At 34.8% G+C, this 25,606-nt stretch overlaps 4 protein-coding genes across 4 annotated transcripts; 3 read left to right on the top strand and 1 right to left on the bottom strand.

Annotated features, from left to right (window-relative positions):
- The first annotated feature begins 393 nt into the window (after positions 1-393).
- Positions 394-5,165, top strand: LOC110865444 (protein Brevis radix-like 4). Its single transcript, XM_022114689.2, has 5 exons — positions 394-660; positions 1,098-1,465; positions 4,202-4,337; positions 4,428-4,804; positions 4,914-5,165. The coding sequence occupies exons 1-5, from the start codon at positions 556-558 to the stop codon at positions 4,990-4,992; spliced, it is 1,065 nt and encodes a 354-aa protein (XP_021970381.1). The 5' UTR covers positions 394-555; the 3' UTR covers positions 4,993-5,165.
- A 2,370-nt stretch (positions 5,166-7,535) lies between these two features.
- LOC118479885 lies at positions 7,536-8,635 on the top strand. The gene is made up of 2 exons (XM_035974746.1): positions 7,536-8,032; positions 8,105-8,635. The coding sequence occupies exons 1-2, from the start codon at positions 7,944-7,946 to the stop codon at positions 8,376-8,378; spliced, it is 363 nt and encodes a 120-aa protein (XP_035830639.1). The 5' UTR covers positions 7,536-7,943; the 3' UTR covers positions 8,379-8,635.
- Positions 8,636-13,983: 5,348 nt separating this feature from the next.
- LOC118479884 lies at positions 13,984-15,082 on the top strand. The gene is made up of 2 exons (XM_035974745.1): positions 13,984-14,479; positions 14,552-15,082. Exons 1-2 carry the CDS (start codon positions 14,391-14,393, stop codon positions 14,823-14,825), a joined length of 363 nt encoding a protein of 120 aa, XP_035830638.1. The 5' UTR covers positions 13,984-14,390; the 3' UTR covers positions 14,826-15,082.
- Positions 15,083-19,746: 4,664 nt separating this feature from the next.
- Positions 19,747-22,793, bottom strand: LOC110865443 (growth-regulating factor 3). The gene is made up of 4 exons (XM_022114688.2): positions 22,419-22,793; positions 21,400-21,766; positions 19,983-20,392; positions 19,747-19,894 (listed from the first exon to the last, which is right to left on the bottom strand). The coding sequence occupies exons 1-4, from the start codon at positions 22,606-22,608 to the stop codon at positions 19,887-19,889; spliced, it is 975 nt and encodes a 324-aa protein (XP_021970380.1). The 5' UTR covers positions 22,609-22,793; the 3' UTR covers positions 19,747-19,886.
- Between the last annotated feature and the right edge of the window lie 2,813 nt (positions 22,794-25,606).

The raw sequence follows: 25,606 nt of genomic DNA, 5'->3' as shown, positions 1-25,606 counted from the left end.
TATTTCTTACTCGCAAACAATTACTTTATTATTTTTTCTCTTTTCTATACACTCACAACATAAATAAAGAGGGTTGAATATAAACCTTTAAATATAGAGGTGAACTTTACTTTCTATATATTTTTCGCTGTTATTGAAATTCTAATATTATGGTGTTTTTGTTGTTTTCTCTATATTATATAGAATAGAGCCTCTAACTTGAATAATCTAAAAGTTAAACAACGAGGATTATATATCAAAAGTCTATTTAATGAACTTTACAAAAAAATAAAATTCATTTATTTTTAGGTATAATTAACAAATAAACCCAATAAAGAAAGAAATAAAAATAATAATAATGCTGCATTTAGTGTAGAATATCTTTAATCGCCAAATATACACAAGGAATCTCATCATCAAAACCTGAATTAAGAAAAGTCCATAAACCAACAACACATGATTATCACACCCTTCCTTCTTCTTCTTCTTCTGTATTCAATCTTGATCAATTATATTCTGTAAATTCATTCATTCATCAACTGATCGATCATCACTTCATCAATCTTCTTCCACAAAATGCTAACATGCATTGCTTGTTCGAAGCAGCCGGATGAACCACACGAATCAAAACGTCTTAACGGCACTACTCCTAAGCAATCCATCAAAACGCTTACCACTCAGGTATCGTAATTCACCTAATCCAACAATACATCGATCGATTACACAACTTTACGTATGTGAAATTGTTGATTCAATTGGTGCTAAAGATCAAGGACGTATGTTTTGTAATTTTCGATTTTCGAACAACAATATTGTTTAACGCATTTTTCGATTACAAAACTTTACGTATCAATCGGTCGTGAACCGCCAGGATGTGAAATTGTTAACTGAATTTGTGTATGTTTTTGAATATCGAACAACAATTCGTTTAACGCATCGATCGATTACACAACTTTACGTATCAAACGGTTGCGGATCGCTAGGGCATGAACTGTTTACTGGAATTGTGTTATAGATAATAGATCAAGGTTATGGCGATTAAAACAACAATTCGGATTCATCGATTACAAAATTTTACGTATCAAACGGTTCAATTGTTAACTGAATTTGTGTTACAGATCAAGGATATGGCGATTAAATGCAATCCGTGTAACGGAGCGGCGATGACGACGCCGCAACAGCAGTTGCAGAAGAGGAACGGCGACGTGGAATCGGAGCGGTTCCGGTGGTCGTACAGGCGGAGCGGGAGTAAGAACTCGAGCTCCGGTAGGGTTTGGGGGAAGGAGATGGAGGCGAGATTGAAGGGGATATCGATGGGAGGAGGTGACGTGTTGTGTACGTCAGCTAGTGGCCGGAGACAGGTTCCGGTTGTGTTAGAGGAGGAGAAGGAACCAAAAGAGTGGGTTGCTCAGGTGGAACCGGGCGTGCTCATCACTTTTGTGTCTCTGCCACGTGGCGGTAACGATCTTAAAAGAATCCGGTTCAGGTAATTTGTCATACTCTTCCTTTGTTTAATATTATTTTATTCTTTTATAATTTTTTTAGTTATAATTTGCTTCTGGTACACTTCTATTCGATTCTATTCACACCATTCTATCTATAATAGTATAATATAATTTCATTTTTTTTACATATAATTAATTATATTTAAGTTTTGATGTTAATATAAAGCACTATTATTGTAGAAAAGTTAATGTAAAAGTTTCACTTTAGGCCTCAAAATAGATTGGACCGACAATCATCGTAGAAATCACGAAAAAAGTGTAAGGAGACATAACCTTGCCATGTGGATATGAGTGATCTAGATTATGAATGGTGGTGTTGTTGTAAGTTATAACAAAGTAGGAATGATTACAAATAGGATGATTCTCAAGTTTGTTTATGGAAATAGTTGCTCATTATGAGAAGTCAGGATTGTGTCATAAGGGTGGATGTAGGCTTTATTGATTCTTTCCTGTCAAGAATATTTGAGATCCTAGTGTAATTACTAAAGTTATTTGATGAGAACAAAGCAACGATATGGTTCGCCTGGTGTATTGTGTTGGTTGGGGAGTATCCATATTGGGATCGATATCCTACGTTCATAGTTGATGGATGAATGTTGAAATAATAAACATGAATCAATCAGTGAGTAATGACATTGTGTTCTCGGGTTATAGAGTACGAAACTTTTGTTGTTCACTTTGTATCAAATAAAACAAATGCTAAAGTTCGTATATACATACATATGTGTACACATATACAGACATGTAAACTAATATATAGTTTTTAACTTCAACAGTAAACTATTTTGTTTATCATTATTGGTCAAGGAGATAGTTATTAGGCTTAATTTTCTTTGGCATAACCATAGTTTTGTTAGTTTCTGTTCTGAAAAGACTTGAGATTCAAGAGCCTTGAATTCTAATCTTCTTCTGCCGGTTGCTATTTTGTTTCTTTTCTTTTGGAATTGTTATTTCACATGCACAAGTGAATGTTTCTTTGGTAGGTGACACAATCATCAAAATCACTATTTTCTTTGAAATTGGCCACAACATAAAAAAATACAATAATAAGAGAAGAGGGTTGTTGACTCTTGAGTCTTGAGAACCGATATTTATTAGAGAATTGTAAGAACCATAAAAACACTTTTACGTATTGCTTTGAATGTGAAACAACAGACGACGCTTATGCACCCGTCTCTCTTTTTCTCTCCTACTACTTATTATCTTTCATGCACTACGTTCCTACTGTTCACGTGGTTCTTTTTCGAATTTGGTTCTGTGTTAAACGCGTTGTGATTGAGAAAATCATCAGAGTTTATTATTATTTCCTATTCAAGAAAGACTTCTGAACTCATATTGGCCTGCAAAACATAGCATAACAGATTCCATCCCCAACTAAAATTCTTTATTTTACTAGTCTGGTACTCATTAATATTATTATATTATATTTTATTTTATAGAATATTTAAATTATGAATATTTGTTTAATCAAAGCATATATCTTCATACAAACAGGATGTGTCTCTTGTGTATGGGAAATAACCTTAAAAACTGTCTCAATCGTACTGCAAGCATCATTAAGAAGAAGGCCCCCCTAAACAATATGTGAAAAAGTCCAAAAAATGTTACTTATTGCTCATTACTCATTAGTATTTTTACAGGCCCCTTGTATAAAATAATGTTTTCTCTTAGTATGCTTTTTCACCAAAATTCTCTTGCCCTGTCGGAGAATGGTCTCTTCTCAAGCTTTTTTTTTATTACTTTGTCCTACTTACGTTGTCATTTTGTGATAGTCTGGTGGGACAAGAATGATCAACATTTGTAAACCAGAAATAGTGATCTAATTTGAAGTTATAAGTCTCAAGGAACAGACTAAAACCCTCTTGTTTCCAGTCTAACTAGCTAGGATATAATAACATTGTACCATTTCATAACTGTGTCATTAAGCTGGGGCACAACATTAAATCAAACATGGTCCCACTTAACGATACGCGATCAAGAGATCAGTTTTCAAAATGTAGTTTTAATGTCAACCTTGTGGGCCCGAACTCAGATTGAATTATCTTTATATGGATTGATTGATGGTTTCAAAATTTCATTTTGCCAAGCTGGTTGTTTTTCACTTGTGCTTTTGTCTTTCAATTACCATGTAGAAGTTGGAACTTTGACCAGCATTTTCCTTTTTAATCATGAAATGATGGACTAATTTCTTGCTTTTTTAACACAATCAATTGATTGTACATTACTTTACAACTATCATTAATTCATTTTTCTCAACAATCTTGCTCTATTTACTTGTTTATGTAAAAAGATATCTAAAGATATCGCAATATATATTATTAACCCGTCAACAGTATCCGCAATGGATCACCTAGATCCAAATCAATACATATTCAATTCTGCAAAAGGAAAAAGAAGCAATGTCTCTTTAGATCAACAATAGTGGGTAGGCTTTTGTTTTTCTATATTAGTGGAATACATGATCCACATACAATATGTCCTAAACTACAAATCTATTATGCTTTGAATATTAATACAATCCATAGAGATAGTGACTTGTGGCCTAATCTAGCCTTACTGATGAAGGTACCCCTTTATGGTAGTGTCATGCAGACCACTTAGTCCTTTGGTACACAACTTTACAACTCATGAGTACCCATATTTTACTCAAAAATATAAACCATTATTATTGTTATGCCAGAAAATAACTAGACTTGTGATTTTTGTTTTTTCATTAGCCGAGAGACGTTTAATAAGTTGCAAGCTCAAAAATGGTGGCAAGCGAATTACGACAAAGTAAAGGAACTTTACAATGTCCAAAGGTTAAACAAAAAAGCATGTCCCCTTCCAACACCTCCAGAATCCGAAGACGAGGTGGGGAAAAAAAACATTATATCTTAAATTTTATTATCACATTTATTTGAAATTAATCTTTGGAGGTTAATTAACTTATTGGTGTAACAGAGTGGTACGAAATTTGAATGTAACGGAGACAGTCCAACAACACCAGCTTTGAGTAAAGAAAGGCTACCTCGAACCTCAAACCGACCAACAAAAATGGAATACTCATCCTCGGATTCACTTGAACACCAAAGCTCGACAGTGGTCTGGTCCAACCGGGACTCATCAGGTCTCACTGTTAATCCAAAACTATCAAGTATTGGTGAAGCTAAAACAGAAACAGCATCCATGGATGTTTCAGCTGATGTGTCAGGAGAGCTATCAATCAGCAATGTAGGTGATACGGAGAACGAGTGGGTGGAACAAGTTGAGCCAGGAGTCTACATCACTGTTAAATCACTTCCAGGCGGCTTAAGGGAACTCAAACGTGTTAGATTCAGGTTCGCACAAATGATTCTGTTTCTGAAAACTAGAATATTTAAAAATATTATAAGTTTGTTATGGTAACATGTTTAAGTAGCGGCTAACTGATATTATAATTGACTGCAGCCGAGAAAAATTCGCGGAGATGCATGCGAGACTTTGGTGGGAAGAAAACCGAGCAAGGATTCATAAACAATACTTATGATTTCAACAAAGCTGCTGTTGCAAGTGGTTCTTAAGTTCAAAGAACATCTAGTCTTTTGGATATCCCTTGTTTGATACTGTATTTAAGTAAATGTAGGATCCAAACATGTCTGTTTGAAATTTTGTATTCAATTGGTCGGTATATTATTTTGTCCTTAAACATGGGCTCTTCAAGAGTGTTCTTAGCTAATTTGGAATTTTGGATCATGTGGTAGATGGATGGAAGTAGAGGTGGGGAAAAAAACCGGTTAATTAACCGGAACCAGTTATTAACCAGTTAGTGGTTAATTTTAGCCGCCGATTAGTAACCAGTTATAGAGATTTAGTATAGGACCTGGTTTTTTTTACCGGTTAACCGAAAAAAAACCCCAACAAATTCCAAAAAAAAAAAAAAAAAACTAAAAACTGGTTAATTAACCGAAAACAACAGGTTATTAATTGAACCGGTTAAAGTGATTAACCGGACCAGATAAAGCAATAACCGGTTAAAGTAAAAAGTGGAAATTAACCATCACAACCGGTTTGTGCACCTCTAGTCTCTAGATGGAACCTCACATTCTAAAAAATAAAAATGACAGGGCTCGTTGCACTTGGGCCTTGGGGAACATTTAAACTGTTCATTCTCCTCACTCCTCAGAAAAAACCTATAATGGGCTTTTGATTTACAGGCCCACCCAATGACGCAAGTATCTATACTATATAATAAAAGATGTCATCATATTAGACCATCTCTTAAAAATAATTATAATATTAGTTTAATCTCTTCTAATTAATTCTATATAACACTTCTATTAAATATTATTTAGTTTAATATCTTATATTATAGATAATCCTCCTATTAAATATTATTAGTTTAATATCTTATGGATAATTATTAGAGTTAATTACCAAAATCGTCCCTCAGGTTTGGGCATGTTTGCCATTTTCGTCCAAAATGATTTTTTTGTACCAAATAGCCCCCACGTTTGTAACTTTTTGCCATTTTCATCCAAATGCCTAACTGGGTTAGAAACAATCGTTTGATGAGTTTTTTTTTAAATTTCACAAGTACAAGGCTTGAAATGTAATTTCTTTTTAAACCTAAAACCATTACCCTCTGCTTTCTCTGTCTACAACCTTCAAAACAAACCATCAACTACCACTCACACTGTTACTCACATCCACCATGTAATGCTCATAAATAGATATAAAACTAAGATGTATCAACCAGTACCCATCAGTATATGCCATTCAACAAAACCTTTTATGTATCGACCTGTACGTAATGAAATAAATTAAACTGAACATATTAGCTGAACTCATATTACAGTTGAGTAGATCATAAAAAAAAAAAAAAAAAAAAAAGCTAAATGGGTTTAAACTGTCATCACACTGCAGCTAAATGAAGTGGTTACCGGTTTCAACCTTTCACGTTTTTGGGATACACGCATACCTCAGACAGAAAATAAACAAGGAAATTCGAAGTAACTAACAGAAACCATGAATCAAATGGAAATTCCAATAATACTAAGACTACCTAGGACATGATTATATTCGGTTTGATAAATTTGTAAAATTAGCACATGATGATATTTTGTTTACAAAATATAATGGAGAGGGATAAGAGGAAACAGAGGAAGTAAACATGAAACTAAGAACACTTAGAATGTGATATTCACATGTTTCTTATCAATAAGCAAAAAGGATAAATATGTTAAAAATAGGCATATGACTGTAATATTCCAGAGCATATGTGACAACCGGTAATTAACGGCTTCTAATTACGCGATTAACAAATGTTTAGGACGATAACAATTAGTGTTTAAGACGCAAATTAAATTAATTAGGCCTTTGGAGTGCCTAGGAACGTTTATCCGACTTTACAGTGCGCGAACGGTGGTTTACGGAGAAACCTGTTAAACGTTAAACAACAACGAATTGAAACCGAACAAAATACTGACCACTCCGACAAATGCGGATATACGTATAATTTAAACCTATAGATTTTGCTTTGGGAAAATATTATACTTTCGAATATCATAAAACGCATACGCAAATGAAAAAGAGACAGCGGGAACGCACCGACAACGAAACAGAAGCTTCGTAGTCGTTTATTATCTTGAAAACTGAAATATTATGACATATATTATGGTATATATTTAAATAAGGTTCGTTTAAAATTCATTTTTTTTTACCGCGTGTCCATGTTTTACAAAGATTGTAGATTTACGACCACGCAATGTGTGTGTGTGTATATATATATATACACTACCAAGTCTTATAACCAGTTTGTTATTCATATCACATGTAGTACATATCTATATCTATCTGTATAATAGATGTATACAAACACATGTATAATATGGTGAACACATAAAACATTTTAGTTGGAATGAAATCATATAAGTTATGAACCAACTAGACTTGGTAGTACAAAACATGAATTATTAAATGTCAAAACCCATTCCACCTTTTGTGTTGCTTATCATCTACGACAAAAAAAAAAATTAAAATAAAATAATATAATAAGGACATCATGCACCATACCTTCCATGTGCACATGAATACATGGGTTAGATTTATTTTTCAGTAAAAATGATATGTATAACAACTACACCATACAAATACAAGACTTGTGAAATTAAAACAACTCTTACAACTCACGACACGACTACACATCCACATACAAAACCCTAACTTCTTTTCCCCTCCTCATTTCAGTGCACACCATCAGACTTACCTCCCCTGCTCCCCCTTCTTCTTCGATTTCAAAACCACAACCACACACCCACCTTCACACCTGAATCCCTCATTTCACCGGCGACTAGCAGGTGTCGGCGCAACTCAGGCCACCGGCACCCCTCCTCCGACGCGGCACTACCCCACCCCCACTCGTTTCATCGGTCAAAAAGACACCACCACCCGACGGTGGTGGTGAGCGGCGGCAACGGGATCAAAGAGACGAGAGAGAGAATGGAGGCCGGCGACGGACCGGCGAAGGTTACCGGCGTCGCTGCCGGTGATGTTGATGAAGATGATGTTGACAACGACGTGATTCTCCGGTAAGTATCTAATATTCTTCGATTCCTGATCGGAAAGCATGATTCCCTCACATTTCTCCTTGTTCTCCCGAGTGATGGTGGTCGACAGCGGCGTACAGCCGTCGGAATTAATGGCGGTGGTAGTGTGGTGGTTAACTTGGGTCAGGTTCGGGTCAACGGTTCAAGTTCGGGATACGGTTCAGATTTAAAGATCAGTTCGATGTTCGAGTCAACTCAGGCAATACGGGTCAACTCAGTGGTACGGGTTAACTTAGTTCGAGTCTCGGTTGACTCGGTCAACTCCGGGTCAACTCAGACAAATTTTGGTCAAGGGCAGTCAACTGGCTTCGTTTCGGGTCAGCGCTAGTCAACTCGGTCAAAAAAAAAAGACGGTCAAACTCGGTCAACTGGGGTCAAACTCAGTCAACTCGAGACGCGGTAAAGTTTTACGACGCGAAAGTTAGATTAGATTGATATAGATTTCAATATTTTATTTAGTATACGTGAACCGAGCTCGACCCGACTAACTAACGGTTTTACGTTTAGCAATTTTGTTTCATATTTGATGTTTTGATAAAGTTGACGTAAAAATTATATATAATGTTTGCAGAATGGTTGATTGAATTTTGAAATTAAATCGGCACTTTAGTTGTCAGGATCGTCTAAAAACAGAGGAAACTCTGTCCGATTTTCGTTAAAAACGCGGTTACGAAACATTTATTGTTATAAAGAGGACACTTGTTGAAAAATCCGAGTTTTTGTTATAAGATAAATATATAGATATATTTATTTGGTGACACTTTTCAAATTACAAAAACGAAGCTATAACATTCTGGCGAAACTCGATATTCATACAAAAATAACATGATTATTTATGTCATTTCAAAACGCCGATAATTCGAAATACTTGAATATTTTCATAAAGTAAATATGAAATTTCTATTTATTTCAAACGATGAGATTTCCGAACACATTTATAAAATAAATATAAGATTTATATTAAACGTCGACTTTTAACTTTCTTACGAACTATATATAGTTTTTATATTTAGTTCAAACGACTGAATTACGAGTTTATATTTCAAACATCACGGCTTAAAATATATGTATGTATATATATATATATATACATATATATATATATATGTAAGCATTTACTTCCATCTTACGACAACTACGATGGCACGAACCGCTATCCACCTACGTATTTCCAATCGCGATCACTAACACGGCGCCGTAAGTATACTTATATTTAAATAAATAAATATATATGTATATTCTAAACCATTCGATAACTAAGTCGATTTAGTGACTAGTATTATCCCGATTATAAACGGGATCAAATAACCGTAGATGGGTTATTCTAAGTCAAGATACCATTACTTTAGAATCGTTTAGTTAACGATTCGGTAGAGCTCGGACACGTAGTTTATCTACGTTGTCTTATGTAGAAACTTATAATTATTCCTTGGTTAGGAATACTATAGATGCACGCTAGCGAGTTCACATTCTTGGAACGACATCACGGAATCACGCTAAGCTAGCTTTGCACAGGAATGTCAAGGTGAGTTCATAACCCCCACTTTTTACTGTTTTACATTTTTTTTATAAATGTTTTCGGGGGTGGAAAGACATGCAAGTTTTGCAAAAACACAATGTTTCGATAAACAAAAATCACATGTTTCTAAACCATTTCGTAACAGGATTTCAACGAACTCAAATGGTTTACCAAAAGGTTTAATCCAAACTTACCGGTTCTTACAACAATACAAGGTTTTCGAAACATGCATGAGTTTCAATGACGTGGGCAAAGGCCCAAGGACATGGGCAAAGGCCCAATGACATGGGCAAAGGCCCAATAACACTAGGTGTGTAGCTATGGAATTAGATGATAACAGATCACTGTGCGTAGGTAGGAGGATGACATTAGTAACCATTAATCACGTAGTGACCAAGGTGCAAAAGGTATAGATCTATCGAGTTTGAGGCGCGCTCCACTCCGGGTTTGTTAACCCTTTTTGAGTGCTTTTGTGATCCCAATTGATAACAAAGTTGTCTCGGTTTGGTTACTTACTTATGGCATAGGTCAGTGTATTAGCTACACACTGATTGATCCTTAGATTCCATAGGTATCCTACATACTATGATTTCAATACCGGTTTACAAAGATAACAGAAAACATTTCAGTACCGGTTTACAAAGATAACAGAAATCGTTTCAATACCAGCTTACAGATATGAAAGAAAATATTTCATTACTGGTTTACAAACTCAACAGTTACATATATCGGTTTATAAACATAACAGAAAACATTTCGTTACCGATATACAAAGACGACATTTCAAATGTTTTGAGATATTAAGATCTCATAAACCGGTTTTTCAAATGCAAGATTTCAAGTGTTTTAAAATGCATTTGATACAAAACAAACAAACTATGAACTCGCTCAACTTTATGTTGATTTTTCGCATGTTCTTTCTCAGGTTGCATTTTACAAACTACGGAACGGTTGGAATAGAAGAACCCATGGGAATTCGAGTACTTAGTGGCTGTTCACTTTTAGAAGTCTTAGCTCAAATACTTCCGCTGTGCAATGAAGATACCAGTCCAGTCACGCCAGCTCTGATATTTCGGGGTGTGACAGATTGGTATCAGAGCTATAGGTTTCAGCGAATTAGGTTTCTGTAGAGATGCCTAGGCTTTAACCTTACTTTCCTCTGGGAACTTAGATTATCAAGACTTGGACACCTACAGAACGCTTAGGACTTGAATATGGGTTCCAACCGTTGCCGACAACAACGAGTCCAAAATATTGGTTTTAAACATACACAAGTGTTGTGTTGATAGACGGTTCATGAAACAAATTCATACATTAAGCAAAACTTTGAGAGTTTTGAAAAACATGCATTTAGGACCTTTGGAAACTTATGTCGAAATTCATTAAAGGTCCTCACGTAGGAGCCGCGAGTATTAACTCGGACACACGCTATTATCTACATTGTCTATGCTATTTCACTTACCCGAGCAGGTAACCTACGTGGAACGAAACGCTAGTGCACGATGATACATGAAACTCAAACTATACGTCAACGGATGTCGGAGCACATCACATTCTATGCGGAACGAAACGCTAGTGCGCGACTATACATGAACCTTAAACTATACGTCAGCGGACGTCGAAGTATATCACACACGACTTTCGAGGCAAGACCTCGGGGGAAACACAAACGATCACGACAACAACGATGCTAATCTCGATAGCGAGAGAACAACAACCGAAATGCAGTACTTTGCCACGTGATCTTGCAAGTGACACGAGTCACGCTGAGGTACGCTAAAACAAGATTTCACAACAATCGATGCTTAGTCTAAAGAGACTCACAACTATTGACGCTGCAAAAGAAGTCACATGTCTCCACATTCCCCCTATTTCATTTATGGCGATTACACTATGTTCGACATTCCATGGTAATGTCAACTAACAGAGGGTTATCACGCGAACTTCCAGGTAATGTCCTTAAATTTCTTTTGTTGAAATTTCAACTTTTTGCACATAGTGAGTAGATTTTTCCCACTTTTACTCCCCATAATGGTCATTGCGTCACAAAGATTTTCTTTCATAATAACGAATACTCATTTGCTTCATTCTTGACAAATTCATATGTTACACATGCGTTGTTTGTTACGCATGTGGCTTCACTCGAAATTTGTTGTTTTATCAAAGCCCAAATATCGTTTCGCTATACTTGATCTTTGCATTGTGATCTAGCTAAACCACATTATTGCATAATGTTGACTCTTTGATATCGAGTCAACGAAACTCGTTGAAACTCCTTTCTTTTCAAGCTACATACATGGTTTTTTTTTTCATTGTAACCATGGCAAAACTTTCTTGTTGATACATGTAATCATTGTTGGATTACGCTTAACCCAAGTTCAATTGATTGAACTTGCTCGTTATATATATTCGATTCAAGATTCCATATGATGGATTTAAGCCATCATGTTCGAAATAATCCCAACAAGCACTTCCTTTGCTTTGAACCATAACAGGCTTGTTTGGTCTTTGACTTCATTGAATCGTTTCCTTCATCACGATCACCTTGTGGTGACGTTTTCACAAATTTGAAGCTTGCGCTAACCTCGTTTACACACATCTTGTACGGATTTAATTATTTATCTATTTGTTTATTGATATTAAATCCACTTTGTTGATTTATCATGTTAACGCAATCTTAATACAATCATGTGTTGAGATAATGGTACACAAATTTATTTCGTATTTCGGTGTACCTCTTAACGGTTCTTTCAGCATCGATCGAACATTTTATGATTTTCATTGCTTTTTCATTTTCGATCGAAAACATTATTTCCTTGCTTCATTTTCAATTGAAAATCCTATGAGATTTGTGTGAAACAAACATTCAGATTCACTTCGTTGAGCCTTCATTTGATTTCAAACATGGTGATATTTGTTTGATCACCGCTATTATTGAATTGTTTCATTCATTACGACACCTTGTGGTGTTAGTATAAACTTGAAGCTTGTGCTAATCACGATCAGCCGTTTCATGCGAAACTATATATGCTTTTCGTTTGACACATCATTTAAGTAGTCTTAATGCAACTATGTATTAAGACGATGATACACCAGGTTTGGTTGTATTTCATTTCGGTGTATCCTTGCAACACGTTGGTTTTATTCATTTAATGGTTCGAGAGTTGATAAATCATTTTTATGATTCTATTTATTTGAGTTTGTTGAATTCGAGTTTCAATCATACAAAAACCTACGCAAGTTTTCGTTGGTAGTAAATTCTATTGTTTCAAAAAAAAATTGCTTTGTATATTGTGAATGTTCATTTGGAATTCTATTGGATGAAATTCCTCTTTTGTTGAACCCCGTAAACTTGGTCACATTAGTGACAATATCACTACGCTTCGTTCACTTGACATCAATTTCTCGAACACACTCAGTTGAACCGTTGGGTTCTTAATAATGCAGAATGTCCTTACATTCATGCAATCTGAATAAGTCTTGATTTGATTAAGTGGTCATTCACTCTATTATTTTTCGGACTTACCTAGGAACGACACAACTCTGAGGAGATAACATAAACTAAATTTCGAGGACGAAATTTCTGCAACAGGGGGAGAATGTGACAACCGGTAATTAACGGCTTCTAATTACGCGATTAACAAATGTTTAGGACGATAACAATTAGTGTTTAAGACGCAAATTAAATTAATTAGGCCTTTGGAGTGCCTAGGAACGTTTATCCGACTTTACAGTGCGCGAACGGTGGTTTACGGAGAAACCTGTTAAACGTTAAACAACAACGAATTGAAACCGAACAAAATACTGACCACTCCGACAAATGCGGATATACGTATAATTTAAACCTATAGATTTTGCTTTGGGAAAATATTATACTTTCGAATATCATAAAACGCATACGCAAATGAAAAAGAGACAGCGGGAACGCACCGACAACGAAACAGAAGCTTCGTAGTCGTTTATTATCTTGAAAACTGAAATATTATGACATATATTATGGTATATATTTAAATAAGGTTCGTTTAAAATTCATTTTTTTTTACCGCGTGTCCATGTTTTACAAAGATTGTAGATTTACGACCACGCAATGTGTGTGTGTGTATATATATATATACACTACCAAGTCTTATAACCAGTTTGTTATTCATATCACATGTAGTACATATCTATATCTATCTGTATAATAGATGTATACAAACACATGTATAATATGGTGAACACATAAAACATTTTAGTTGGAATGAAATCATATAAGTTATGAACCAACTAGACTTGGTAGTACAAAACATGAATTATTAAATGTCAAAACCCATTCCACCTTTTGTGTTGCTTATCATCTACGACAAAAAAAAAAATTAAAATAAAATAATATAATAAGGACATCATGCACCATACCTTCCATGTGCACATGAATACATGGGTTAGATTTATTTTTCAGTAAAAATGATATGTATAACAACTACACCATACAAATACAAGACTTGTGAAATTAAAACAACTCTTACAACTCACGACACGACTACACATCCACATACAAAACCCTAACTTCTTTTCCCCTCCTCATTTCAGTGCACACCATCAGACTTACCTCCCCTGCTCCCCCTTCTTCTTCGATTTCAAAACCACAACCACACACCCACCTTCACACCTGAATCCCTCATTTCACCGGCGACTAGCAGGTGTCGGCGCAACTCAGGCCACCGGCACCCCTCCTCCGACGCGGCACTACCCCACCCCCACTCGTTTCATCGGTCAAAAAGACACCACCACCCGACGGTGGTGGTGAGCGGCGGCAACGGGATCAAAGAGACGAGAGAGAGAATGGAGGCCGGCGACGGACCGGCGAAGGTTACCGGCGTCGCTGCCGGTGATGTTGATGAAGATGATGTTGACAACGACGTGATTCTCCGGTAAGTATCTAATATTCTTCGATTCCTGATCGGAAAGCATGATTCCCTCACATTTCTCCTTGTTCTCCCGAGTGATGGTGGTCGACAGCGGCGTACAGCCGTCGGAATTAATGGCGGTGGTAGTGTGGTGGTTAACTTGGGTCAGGTTCGGGTCAACGGTTCAAGTTCGGGATACGGTTCAGATTTAAAGATCAGTTCGATGTTCGAGTCAACTCAGGCAATACGGGTCAACTCAGTGGTACGGGTTAACTTAGTTCGAGTCTCGGTTGACTCGGTCAACTCCGGGTCAACTCAGACAAATTTTGGTCAAGGGCAGTCAACTGGCTTCGTTTCGGGTCAGCGCTAGTCAACTCGGTCAAAAAAAAAAGACGGTCAAACTCGGTCAACTGGGGTCAAACTCAGTCAACTCGAGACGCGGTAAAGTTTTACGACGCGAAAGTTAGATTAGATTGATATAGATTTCAATATTTTATTTAGTATACGTGAACCGAGCTCGACCCGACTAACTAACGGTTTTACGTTTAGCAATTTTGTTTCATATTTGATGTTTTGATAAAGTTGACGTAAAAATTATATATAATGTTTGCAGAATGGTTGATTGAATTTTGAAATTAAATCGGCACTTTAGTTGTCAGGATCGTCTAAAAACAGAGGAAACTCTGTCCGATTTTCGTTAAAAACGCGGTTACGAAACATTTATTGTTATAAAGAGGACACTTGTTGAAAAATCCGAGTTTTTGTTATAAGATAAATATATAGATATATTTATTTGGTGACACTTTTCAAATTACAAAAACGAAGCTATAACATTCTGGCGAAACTCGATATTCATACAAAAATAACATGATTATTTATGTCATTTCAAAACGCCGATAATTCGAAATACTTGAATATTTTCATAAAGTAAATATGAAATTTCTATTTATTTCAAACGATGAGATTTCCGAACACATTTATAAAATAAATATAAGATTTATATTAAACGTCGACTTTTAACTTTCTTACGAACTATATATAGTTTTTATATTTAGTTCAAACGACTGAATTACGAGTTTATATTTCAAACATCACGGCTTAAAATATATGTATGTATATATATATATATATATATATATATATATATATATGTAAGCATTTACTTCCATCTTACGACAACTACGATGGCACGAACCGCTATCCACCTACGTATTTCCAATCGCGATCACTAACACGGCGCCGTAAGTATACTTATATTTAAATAAATAAATATATATGTATATTCTAAACCATTCGATAACTAAGTCGATTTAGTGACTAGTATTATCCCGATTATAAACGGGATCAAATAACCGTAGATGGGTTATTCTAAGTCAAGATACCATTACTTTAGAATCGTTTAGTTAACGATTCGGTAGAGCTCGGACACGTAGTTTATCTACGTTGTCTTATGTAGAAACTTATAATTATTCCTTGGTTAGGAATACTATAGATGCACGCTAGCGAGTTCACATTCTTGGAACGACATCACGGAATCACGCTAAGCTAGCTTTGCACAGGAATGTCAAGGTGAGTTCATAACCCCCACTTTTTACTGTTTTACATTTTTTTTATAAATGTTTTCGGGGGTGGAAAGACATGCAAGTTTTGCAAAAACACAATGTTTCGATAAACAAAAATCACATGTTTCTAAACCATTTCGTAACAGGATTTCAACGAACTCAAATGGTTTACCAAAAGGTTTAATCCAAACTTACCGGTTCTTACAACAATACAAGGTTTTCGAAACATGCATGAGTTTCAATGACGTGGGCAAAGGCCCAAGGACATGGGCAAAGGCCCAATGACATGGGCAAAGGCCCAATAACACTAGGTGTGTAGCTATGGAATTAGATGATAACAGATCACTGTGCGTAGGTAGGAGGATGACATTAGTAACCATTAATCACGTAGTGACCAAGGTGCAAAAGGTATAGATCTATCGAGTTTGAGGCGCGCTCCACTCCGGGTTTGTTAACCCTTTTTGAGTGCTTTTGTGATCCCAATTGATAACAAAGTTGTCTCGGTTTGGTTACTTACTTATGGCATAGGTCAGTGTATTAGCTACACACTGATTGATCCTTAGATTCCATAGGTATCCTACATACTATGATTTCAATACCGGTTTACAAAGATAACAGAAAACATTTCAGTACCGGTTTACAAAGATAACAGAAATCGTTTCAATACCAGCTTACAGATATGAAAGAAAATATTTCATTACTGGTTTACAAACTCAACAGTTACATATATCGGTTTATAAACATAACAGAAAACATTTCGTTACCGATATACAAAGACGACATTTCAAATGCTTTGAGATATTAAGATCTCATAAACCGGTTTTTCAAATGCAAGATTTCAAGTGTTTTAAAATGCATTTGATACAAAACAAACAAACTATGAACTCGCTCAACTTTATGTTGATTTTTCGCATGTTCTTTCTCAGGTTGCATTTTACAAACTACGGAACGGTTGGAATAGAAGAACCCATGGGAATTCGAGTACTTAGTGGCTGTTCACTTTTAGAAGTCTTAGCTCAAATACTTCCGCTGTGCAATGAAGATACCAGTCCAGTCACGCCAGCTCTGATATTTCGGGGTGTGACAGCATATAAGTATAATTCGTCAAAACGGAAGTTAAAGATACCATAATAGGCCTATGTATAATTCTACAATTTGTTTTACATGTAAATTTTTACTTTTATAAAGTTAGAGTTTATTGTGAAATTTCAAAAAAAAAAAAAATCTCATTAAACGGTTCTTATAGATATAACTTTTTATTATTTAATATATAAAATTATATTTATTCAACCCGTATAATAAATGAAGTTTTTAAAGATATATTGTTTTATTATTTAATATATAAAATTTATTTATTCAACCCCGTGTAATACACGGGGTTATAACCTAGTTTTTTTATTAAACTAAACTATATACAAGAACAAATATTGTATAACATCGAAGAAAAGTACTCAATTTTTAACACTATTGCAATAGCTTCTCCATGGAAAATAAGTTGCATTTTAGTAGGGGTGCAAACGAGCTGAGCTACTCGCGAGCTACTCGAGCTCGACTCGAAAAAAAGATCGAACTAGTCGAACTTAAACGAGCTCGAGCTCGAGCCCGAGCATAAAAATAAGCTCGTTTAGTAAACGAGCCCGAGCTTCGCTTATCGAGCTCGAGCCGGCTCGCGAGCCTAAACGAGCTTTCTGTTTATATATTTTTTATTAATATATTAAACATATATTTATATAATAATAATAATTACCATTCATATAATATAAAAAAAATAACTAAATTGTATGTATAATAATAATTATAACTAATATAAATTAATTAATAAATACTAAACGAGCCGAGCCCGAGCCGAGCTCGAGCTTGAAAAATTACATTCGAGCCGAGCTCGAGCTTTAGAAATAAAGCTCGAATCGAGCCGAGCTCGAGCTCGAGCTTTCATATGTTAAACGAGCTCGAGCTCGGGCTCAGCTCGGCTCGTTTGCACCCCTACATTTTAGTATGGATGACAACATAATACATCATAACTGAAATAATCAAACTAATTAAAAACTAATGTTTGATTATAAGTTTTTTGATTATCAAATTCATGTTTTTTTTTATTTAATAATATGTTATATGAGAAAAGTTTTGTTATAGTTTTCTTAGCTAACATGTTAGTTGTTGCTAATTCTCATTTCTAAATTATGTTGATGATATTTTATTTGACCCATATATAATTGGATTTACCAATTAAGATGCGCACATCCAAAGTAACCACAGGGGCGGACTTAAGTTTGGCCCAAGCTGGGTGGGCGCACCTCCGGGAAAAAAAAAAATTTAGTGCTAAGTTTCTTTGTTATTTTTGATGATTTTTGGTTGATTTTTTTGATGATTTTTGGTTGATTTTTGGTGGGGGTGGGACGGAACCGGTAGCCACCGGAAGTGATTTTTCGATGGCAAGAGACATGTGCTTCTTGTTGTTGTTAGTGATGATATTTGATTTTGTGTGATGGGTTATATATTTATATTTTGTTAGTGATTTTTTATTTTTATTTTTTTTAATGGTGTATATGATGTTTAGATGAGTTTTAGTGTGATTTACATTATGATTTCTAGGGCTTGAATACTTGATACATTATGTAATATGTTATGGAGCCATGAACTTATAGATCAATTTGTTTGTGATAGCCGATAGGAACCAGGAGTAGGGACGTTATGGCGCGATTTCTCAAGAGGAAAGTTGATACATCTTCCGAATTCGTTGATGTGGATTTTCAAAATCAAGAATTTGGGAACCGTTTTAACGAGGTAAATTTAGTTTGATGTTCTTTTGTTTTACATGACCCGATCCGACTCGAACCAACCCGATACAAACCAATTTTTTTACTTATATACCTTGGGGCCTAAAAATTTTAAAAATGTTCTGCACCCCCATGAAAAAATTCCTGGGTCCGCCACTGAGTAACCAAACTATCTTAGTAAATGAATTAACCCAACCGTTTATATATCTCATTTTAGCTTTAGTTTCTAATGATAATATTACGCCACATGCATTCTAAGACTCGATAATATGACGTATGGCGTCACCCTCGCTAACCTCTAACAGTGCTCAAAGATTTATACGATTACGGTTGGAAGAAACATAAGAGTTTGAAAAGTAGGCAAAAGATCAAATACAAATAATCTTAACATACTAAACATACAAATTGAAGGAAAACCCAAAAAGACAAGGTGGCATTTTTGTAATTACCACCAACTATCAAAGTTACAACCAAAAATACCTAAAAAAACACAAATTTTTTTTGAACATTTTTTATTAAAAAATCGCTACATTTCGTTAGCAAAAAAAAAAAATATTTTTTTTTTGGCTGCTACTAAAAGTAGCGATTTTTTAATAAAAAATGTTAAAAAAATAAAATAAAATAATTTGTGTGTTTTTTTTTTTATTTTTTTAGGTTTTTTGGGGGGTTTAGTTTTTAGCATTTTAGCTTGGGTGGGGGGGGGGGGGGGTTAGGTTTTTTTTAGGTTTTTGGGGGTGGGGGGGGGGTTTTAGGTTTTTTTTGGGGGTGGGGGGAGTGGTTAGGTTTTTTTAGGTATATTTGTAGAGTAACTTTGATAGTTATTGATAATTACAAAAATGCCACCTTGTCTTTTTGAGTTTCCTTCAATTTGTATGTTTAGTATGTTAAGATTATTTGTACAAGAACTTTACCCTTAAAAAGTAACATTTAACCAGAGCACAACACAAGAGGCAAGACAAAGATGTGAGAAATCTCATGAAAACATACTGCTACAGAAGAAATACATATATAACACAAGTCCCTAAAACATACCAATTACACAACACAATCATCATTACCTCATACCAAACCGAATACCAGAAAATCAAAACCTCATTTATCTGCAACAAGAACAAATACAAGTAACTGAGAAACCGTTTCTTGACATCCAAAATCAAGATAGAAGAAAAAAAAGGTGAAATTACCGACCATTATGGGCGAGGAAGAAGTCACGAGCACAGTCAGGGATGGAGATCGAGAGTTGAGTTGTGGAAGAATCTTTATCTTTGTTATGATCATCTTTTGGTGACACATCAAAGAAATGGTGCATTACCTTTTGGGGTTCAACTTTACTTTCGATTTTCAGGGCTAATTGATCATAACCGCGTCCCTGATCCTCCTGCTTTGGTTGTTTATGCATTGAGGTGTTCTGATACGAGTAATTTTCATTTTGGTAATCTGAGAAAGAACGCTGTTTGGATTGTGATTGGGCCAATGAAGAGTTTTTCATGGCCAACGGTTCCAAGTGCCAAGAATCACTCATTGAAGCAGAGATAGCACCACCACCACAACTTTCTGACAAGTATGGATGTTCATCTACATCTTCTTTCATCCCATAGCTAACAAAAATTAGGAGAAAATATTCTTTAAAATGTGTAGCAATGAGTTTTACTACAAGTTCAAACTTCAAAATCACAAGGCATAACCATCATGCCATGCATTTAAGGCAGAAATTACTGTACATTACATGATAGTTGAGTGATATGTGAAAAAAAAAAACAAATTATTGCGAGAACACATTGAACAAAATAAATCATTTATAAAATTGATATAAATGTAAAAATAAAAGAAATTGATATAAATATAACTTTATTGTTTCTCTTTTGAAATTAAAAAAAAATGGATAAATTAGGTTTTTTTTTTTTTTTTTTTTTTTTTTTTTTTTTTTTTGTGTGTGTATAACCTACAAATGTGTAGGTTATTAAAAAAATATGAATAAATTAGTTTGATAGTATTTTATATACATAAAAATCTAAGCATGTGGGCATTTAAAAAATATGAACTACTTATAGACAATTAAACTATTCTAATTTGTCCTTTCTATATCTCAAATATAATTCTTTGAATTTATTTAAGTAAAATAACATCTAAGGTATATCTTATAGTCGGTGTCGTACGCGAGTTGACTCTTGCGATAGATATCTAAGACCTAGATATCCATCGCAAGAGTCAACTCGCGTACGACACCGATTGATGAAACTTTAAAGAGCGATACACGAGCTGTGCCTAATTAATATCTCTAAAGGGTATATCACATCCGGAAAAATTCAAAAAATACTAGTTTCTTGATATTCTCACTAAATAAGGTCCAAAACCATCCTAATAACAGTGTTAAGGTAAACTTTTTACATCTTAAAATAGCAAGTAACCAGTGAGCAAGAAAAAGTACAAGTTGTCAAAAGCACAAGCTGCTGCTACATGTTCAGAGAAAGAATCATTTACATGACAGACACAGACACTGGACATAACCATGTGAGTGTCTGCTTCTTCTGCATGTGTACAATCATCATGACAACAAAGGATTAGTGCTAAAGTATTATTGACACAAACACAAACACAAACAAACCTGTGATCTTTTTCTGAGTGTGGGTAGGGGCTAGATTCCAGCAAAAAGTGATCTTGAGAAGACAAAACACTACCAGAAGATCTAGATGATAACTGTGGTGGATAAATGAAAGATGGATGAGAAGTTTGTGAAGGGTAGTTTGGGGATTTTGTGCACATTTGTAATGGTGGTGGTGGTGGTGTGTTGTTTGGTGCTTCCACAGGCTTTCTTGAACGATTTCTGCCTCTGTGCATGTGCCTTTCACAGTATTTTGAATCAGGGTATACTTCTTTAGAGCATCTCCATTTTTTACCATCTGTTCTTCTGCATCTTCCTGGTTCTGGGTCTATCTTTCTCCCAAATCCCATCTGGAAATACTCTCTTCCAACTGCACATTTAACATAAACACAGATGCTTAAATACCCTTTAATTTTTTCTTATAAATTTTTGTTTTTGTGACCATTTTCTCTGTTTTTTACAATTAGAAAGATAAAACTTTTTTTTCAAGCATCTCATTCTCATTCGCAAAGGCAAAGTATTTAGAAACGCTAAGTTTGAAGATATATGGTTCAAGTTCCACAGATAACAGAGAAATTCGGCTTTCAAAAAAATATATATATATGCATTTAGTCATTTATACCCATCTCTAAATTTTAAAGAAAGTTATAGGGAAATCAGCTAAATTATGACTTGATCAGATCCCTAAAATAAGGAACAATTTTAGTGAAACTAGCATGATTCCAATTTTTTTAGTGAAAGACTGAGAAAATGTAATAAAAAATAAAGAATTATTATTTATATAAATATGGATAGAAACTTTTGGAGTTGGGGTCTCACCGGAAACAACAGCCTCTCTTCTGTCACTTGGGACAGGAGTAACGCTTGTCTACATCCGACGACGCACAGACCCCACCGATAGTTTGATTATAAGTGGGATTATACTGTTTCTAAAAAATAACATTTTTTTATGAGAATGTTCGTTCAGGAATTACATCAAACAGTTGGCATGCATATTAATTAACATTCAAGAAGCAACTTACTAGACTGAAGAGGAGATTGATGGTGCAGAAAGAGTTTAGTGGAGGAATCCAAGCTTCTCTGAATGGAAAAGAGGAGATCAGGGGGAATGGGCATGCCAGAAATCATGTATTTGTAAACAAGTGCTTGGTGTTCTAACTCTTGCCATTGGGTGGATGTGAAGGGGAACCTAGAAGAAGCCATCATTTCCATCTTACTACAACTCTTGTTGCAAAAATGGAGGGGGTGAAGGTGAATAAACTAATGGTTTATGTTTCAGAATTTATGCAAGGTGGTTTCTTCTGTGTGTGTGTGTGTGGCAGGCAGAGATCTGTATTATTATTAATGACTGCAAGACTTCTGTTGCTACTTTATGGCAGCACTTGTCCCTGACAAATTTCATACAGAAACCTATAAAAAATTATACTATATGGGGTGGTTAAGAATACGAATATTATGTATGTATGTATGTATAAAGGTTTGGAATACTCTTTATAATGTAGTTAAAAGTACTTTTATATGTACAATTATTGTAAACTAAAGGGTCTTTCGTCTGGTGGTATCAATACGTTAGTGGGTTCAAGCACGATAACAAAATATGTTTATATAGAAGTATGATTAATGGATGTGTCTCTTAAGTGTTCTAAAAGATATATGATTATCATTGATAATTAAGCGTTTTTTTTATAAGACATGGATAACTAAAATAATTAAAGTATTATAGCTTAACATTTCTATGTTTAAGCGCGAATAGAAATGACACTAGATCACAAGGTTATGGGAAGAAAGTCTTTGTAATCTTTGTTTTTTAAATTTTCGATTTCTAACAGCTTTTTATTTATATTGTAAACAGTTATTGTAGATACAAAATATATTATTTTTATTCTAAGTATCGATAAAGTTTATCTTGTTTAAATGTGTTTTTTGTGTTTATCTTTGTAATTTGCTTATCGATATCTTCCATTTATTGTTTATCATCGAGGTCTCTTGATCGGAATCACTTTGTGTTTGGAAATGCTTTTCGTATTTCAAAGTTGAGAACCTTTCAAGGTTGGCTTTTAGTCTATCATCTAATTTTAGCTTCGATCTGATAACACTTAACTAGAAAATGAATATTGAGGGGACAACATATGATCGATTCTCTACAAAATTCTCTATGTTGACGACTAAAGTTGTCATGTTGAAAAAGGTTTTATGCTGATTACACATGTTCAACTATTACACTTTTAATAAGTGTTATCCATTATTAAACAAACAGCCAGAGTATCAAACTAACTTAAGTAAATTGCCAAGGTATCGCTGATGGCGCCTTAAGCGATGGATTATCAATGGATATTGGTGGTAGTTACCATAGCAGTAACGACATAATACTTACTAAATGATCACCGGGGATCTCTTGTCAGCAGATTACTGGGGCCCTTTTCGTAGATAATGAATTTTGTAGAAAACTAGAGGGGTGAATAGGTTTTCAAACACGCATTTGGAATGGTTTAAGCTTGTTTGAAACCCAACAATAATAATATGCAAGAACTTTAAAGAGTTAACGGTTAAAAAGATAAAAGTTGATTTATATAGGTTAAGTGGATGTTAACTAATCCACTTTGCGTCCTCTTCCCTCAAATAAAAAGTTGCTCCACTAAACATTATTTTCAAACAAAAGAGATCACCGGTACAAATATTTCACTAAGCAAGATGGTGACCACCTAATAACATCTCGTTAATCCAAGGTAGTGATCACCTTCTTCAACATAATATAAAAGATAGTATGTAGTTACAACCATTCACTATGTCAAGATAATGCATCCTCCTACAACACTATGTCAATATAGCGTTTACAGCAATCACCAACAAAGGTCAGACCCCTCACAAATGTATTACTTTTACAAAGCAAGTGATAACCTCAACAGTACAAGAACATGAAAGTTTAATTTGGAGCAAAACTTTTCTTTTTGCTCCTCATCTTTGATCTTCAGTTTCTCTTCTATTGGATGCGTAAATATTAAGAGAGCTAGAGATATATTAATTAGATGTGTATATTGAAGTGTTGTGAGTGAAAAAGGTTAGATGAGGTTTGTATTTATAGGCAAAACACAAGGGACAAGGAATAAGCATTCTGCCAATATCATGGTTGATCTCACGCTCGCCGTATCAATCATGGGTCACCAGATTTGACTTTTTTTCTTGCGTTTAACCTCTTGAACGTTGTGTAGCGTCTATATCTTGCCTCCAATACTTTTGCACCTAAATCACAATGAAACTAATTGGCCTCTATCTAGAATAATGACGTACTTTTGAGGGATGGTGACGTTTAGGTGTTGTTTAGGTGATTTCTTTCCATTTGTGGTAAGATCTTGTCTTTCAACATGATAGCATACGACATATGGAAAGATCTCATCTAGAGCCATTTCATATTTGAATTCCAAATTCCTTTCAGTTGCATCTTAACCAAAACCATTACTTTTAGGAGTTGGAACTTTACTAGTTGTAATTAGAGAGTTTTAATTGATTGTTAATCCTTATTTAATTATTTATCTAGTCCTTGATTAATTTGCTTAATACATGAAGCTTTGATTCTTGCATCTTGTAGGTGATATTCCATACTTAAACTTTGAAGACCTAAATCTTCACATTGTATTCTTTGATCCTTTCACTTACTGATTCTTATATGTAGTGATCTTTGTGCTTAGAGAACCATTATGTGTTAAGTGATATGTGGTATATGCATATCCTTAATTAACGAAAGTTATGAATTTCAAACATTATTAAAACACGGGATTATTTGGTTATTAATCATTCAATATTTTTTCCTTGGTTCTTGTTTTCCCAACAAATTTATGTTTAGAAAAATAAACATTTAGAAATAATATTGATTTTCAGTAAATGTAAATAAAACGTACCAATGATAAAAAAAAAATTACTGTAAACCTAACACGGTTCTTATTAGAATACAAATCATCATCATACTCAGTAAATCTCACCAATAGCAAAGCTAAGGTAGGGTCTGAGGAGGGTAAGATGTAGACACCATTCTCTCTTTCGCGCATTTGCCTTCTTCACATGCTCTCCCTTGTTCCCAAGCTCGGATCTGTCACACTTAATACCAATCTCATCTAATGTGTCCTCACTCACACGTGAATGAACACATTTGCTAATAACAACTGTTTCACCCAACTCATCAACAACATCGTAAGTAATAGATTTTGAATAAACA

The sequence above is a fragment of the Helianthus annuus genome, chromosome 6 (assembly GCF_002127325.2).
Source record: "Helianthus annuus cultivar XRQ/B chromosome 6, HanXRQr2.0-SUNRISE, whole genome shotgun sequence".
Lineage (NCBI taxonomy): Eukaryota > Viridiplantae > Streptophyta > Magnoliopsida > Asterales > Asteraceae > Helianthus > Helianthus annuus.
This window is presented reverse-complemented; position numbering and strand designations above follow the sequence as displayed.

Coding starts and splice junctions, on each gene's coding strand:
- LOC118479884 (XM_035974745.1), top strand. CDS start 14,391: ATGGAGGCCGGCGACGGACCGGCGAAGGTTACCGGCGTCGCTGCCGGT. Junction 14,480..14,551: donor GACAACGACGTGATTCTCCG/GTAAGTATCTAA, acceptor TGTTCTCCCGAG/TGATGGTGGTCGACAGCGGC.
- LOC110865444 (XM_022114689.2), top strand. CDS start 556: ATGCTAACATGCATTGCTTGTTCGAAGCAGCCGGATGAACCACACGAA. Junction 661..1,097: donor TCAAAACGCTTACCACTCAG/GTATCGTAATTC, acceptor TTTGTGTTACAG/ATCAAGGATATGGCGATTAA. Junction 4,338..4,427: donor CTCCAGAATCCGAAGACGAG/GTGGGGAAAAAA, acceptor TTGGTGTAACAG/AGTGGTACGAAATTTGAATG.
- LOC110865443 (XM_022114688.2), bottom strand. CDS start 22,608: ATGGAAATGATGGCTTCTTCTAGGTTCCCCTTCACATCCACCCAATGG. Junction 21,767..22,418: donor TCAATCTCCTCTTCAGTCTA/GTAAGTTGCTTC, acceptor TTAAATGTGCAG/TTGGAAGAGAGTATTTCCAG. Junction 20,393..21,399: donor CACTCAGAAAAAGATCACAG/GTTTGTTTGTGT, acceptor AATTTTTGTTAG/CTATGGGATGAAAGAAGATG.
- LOC118479885 (XM_035974746.1), top strand. CDS start 7,944: ATGGAGGCCGGCGACGGACCGGCGAAGGTTACCGGCGTCGCTGCCGGT. Junction 8,033..8,104: donor GACAACGACGTGATTCTCCG/GTAAGTATCTAA, acceptor TGTTCTCCCGAG/TGATGGTGGTCGACAGCGGC.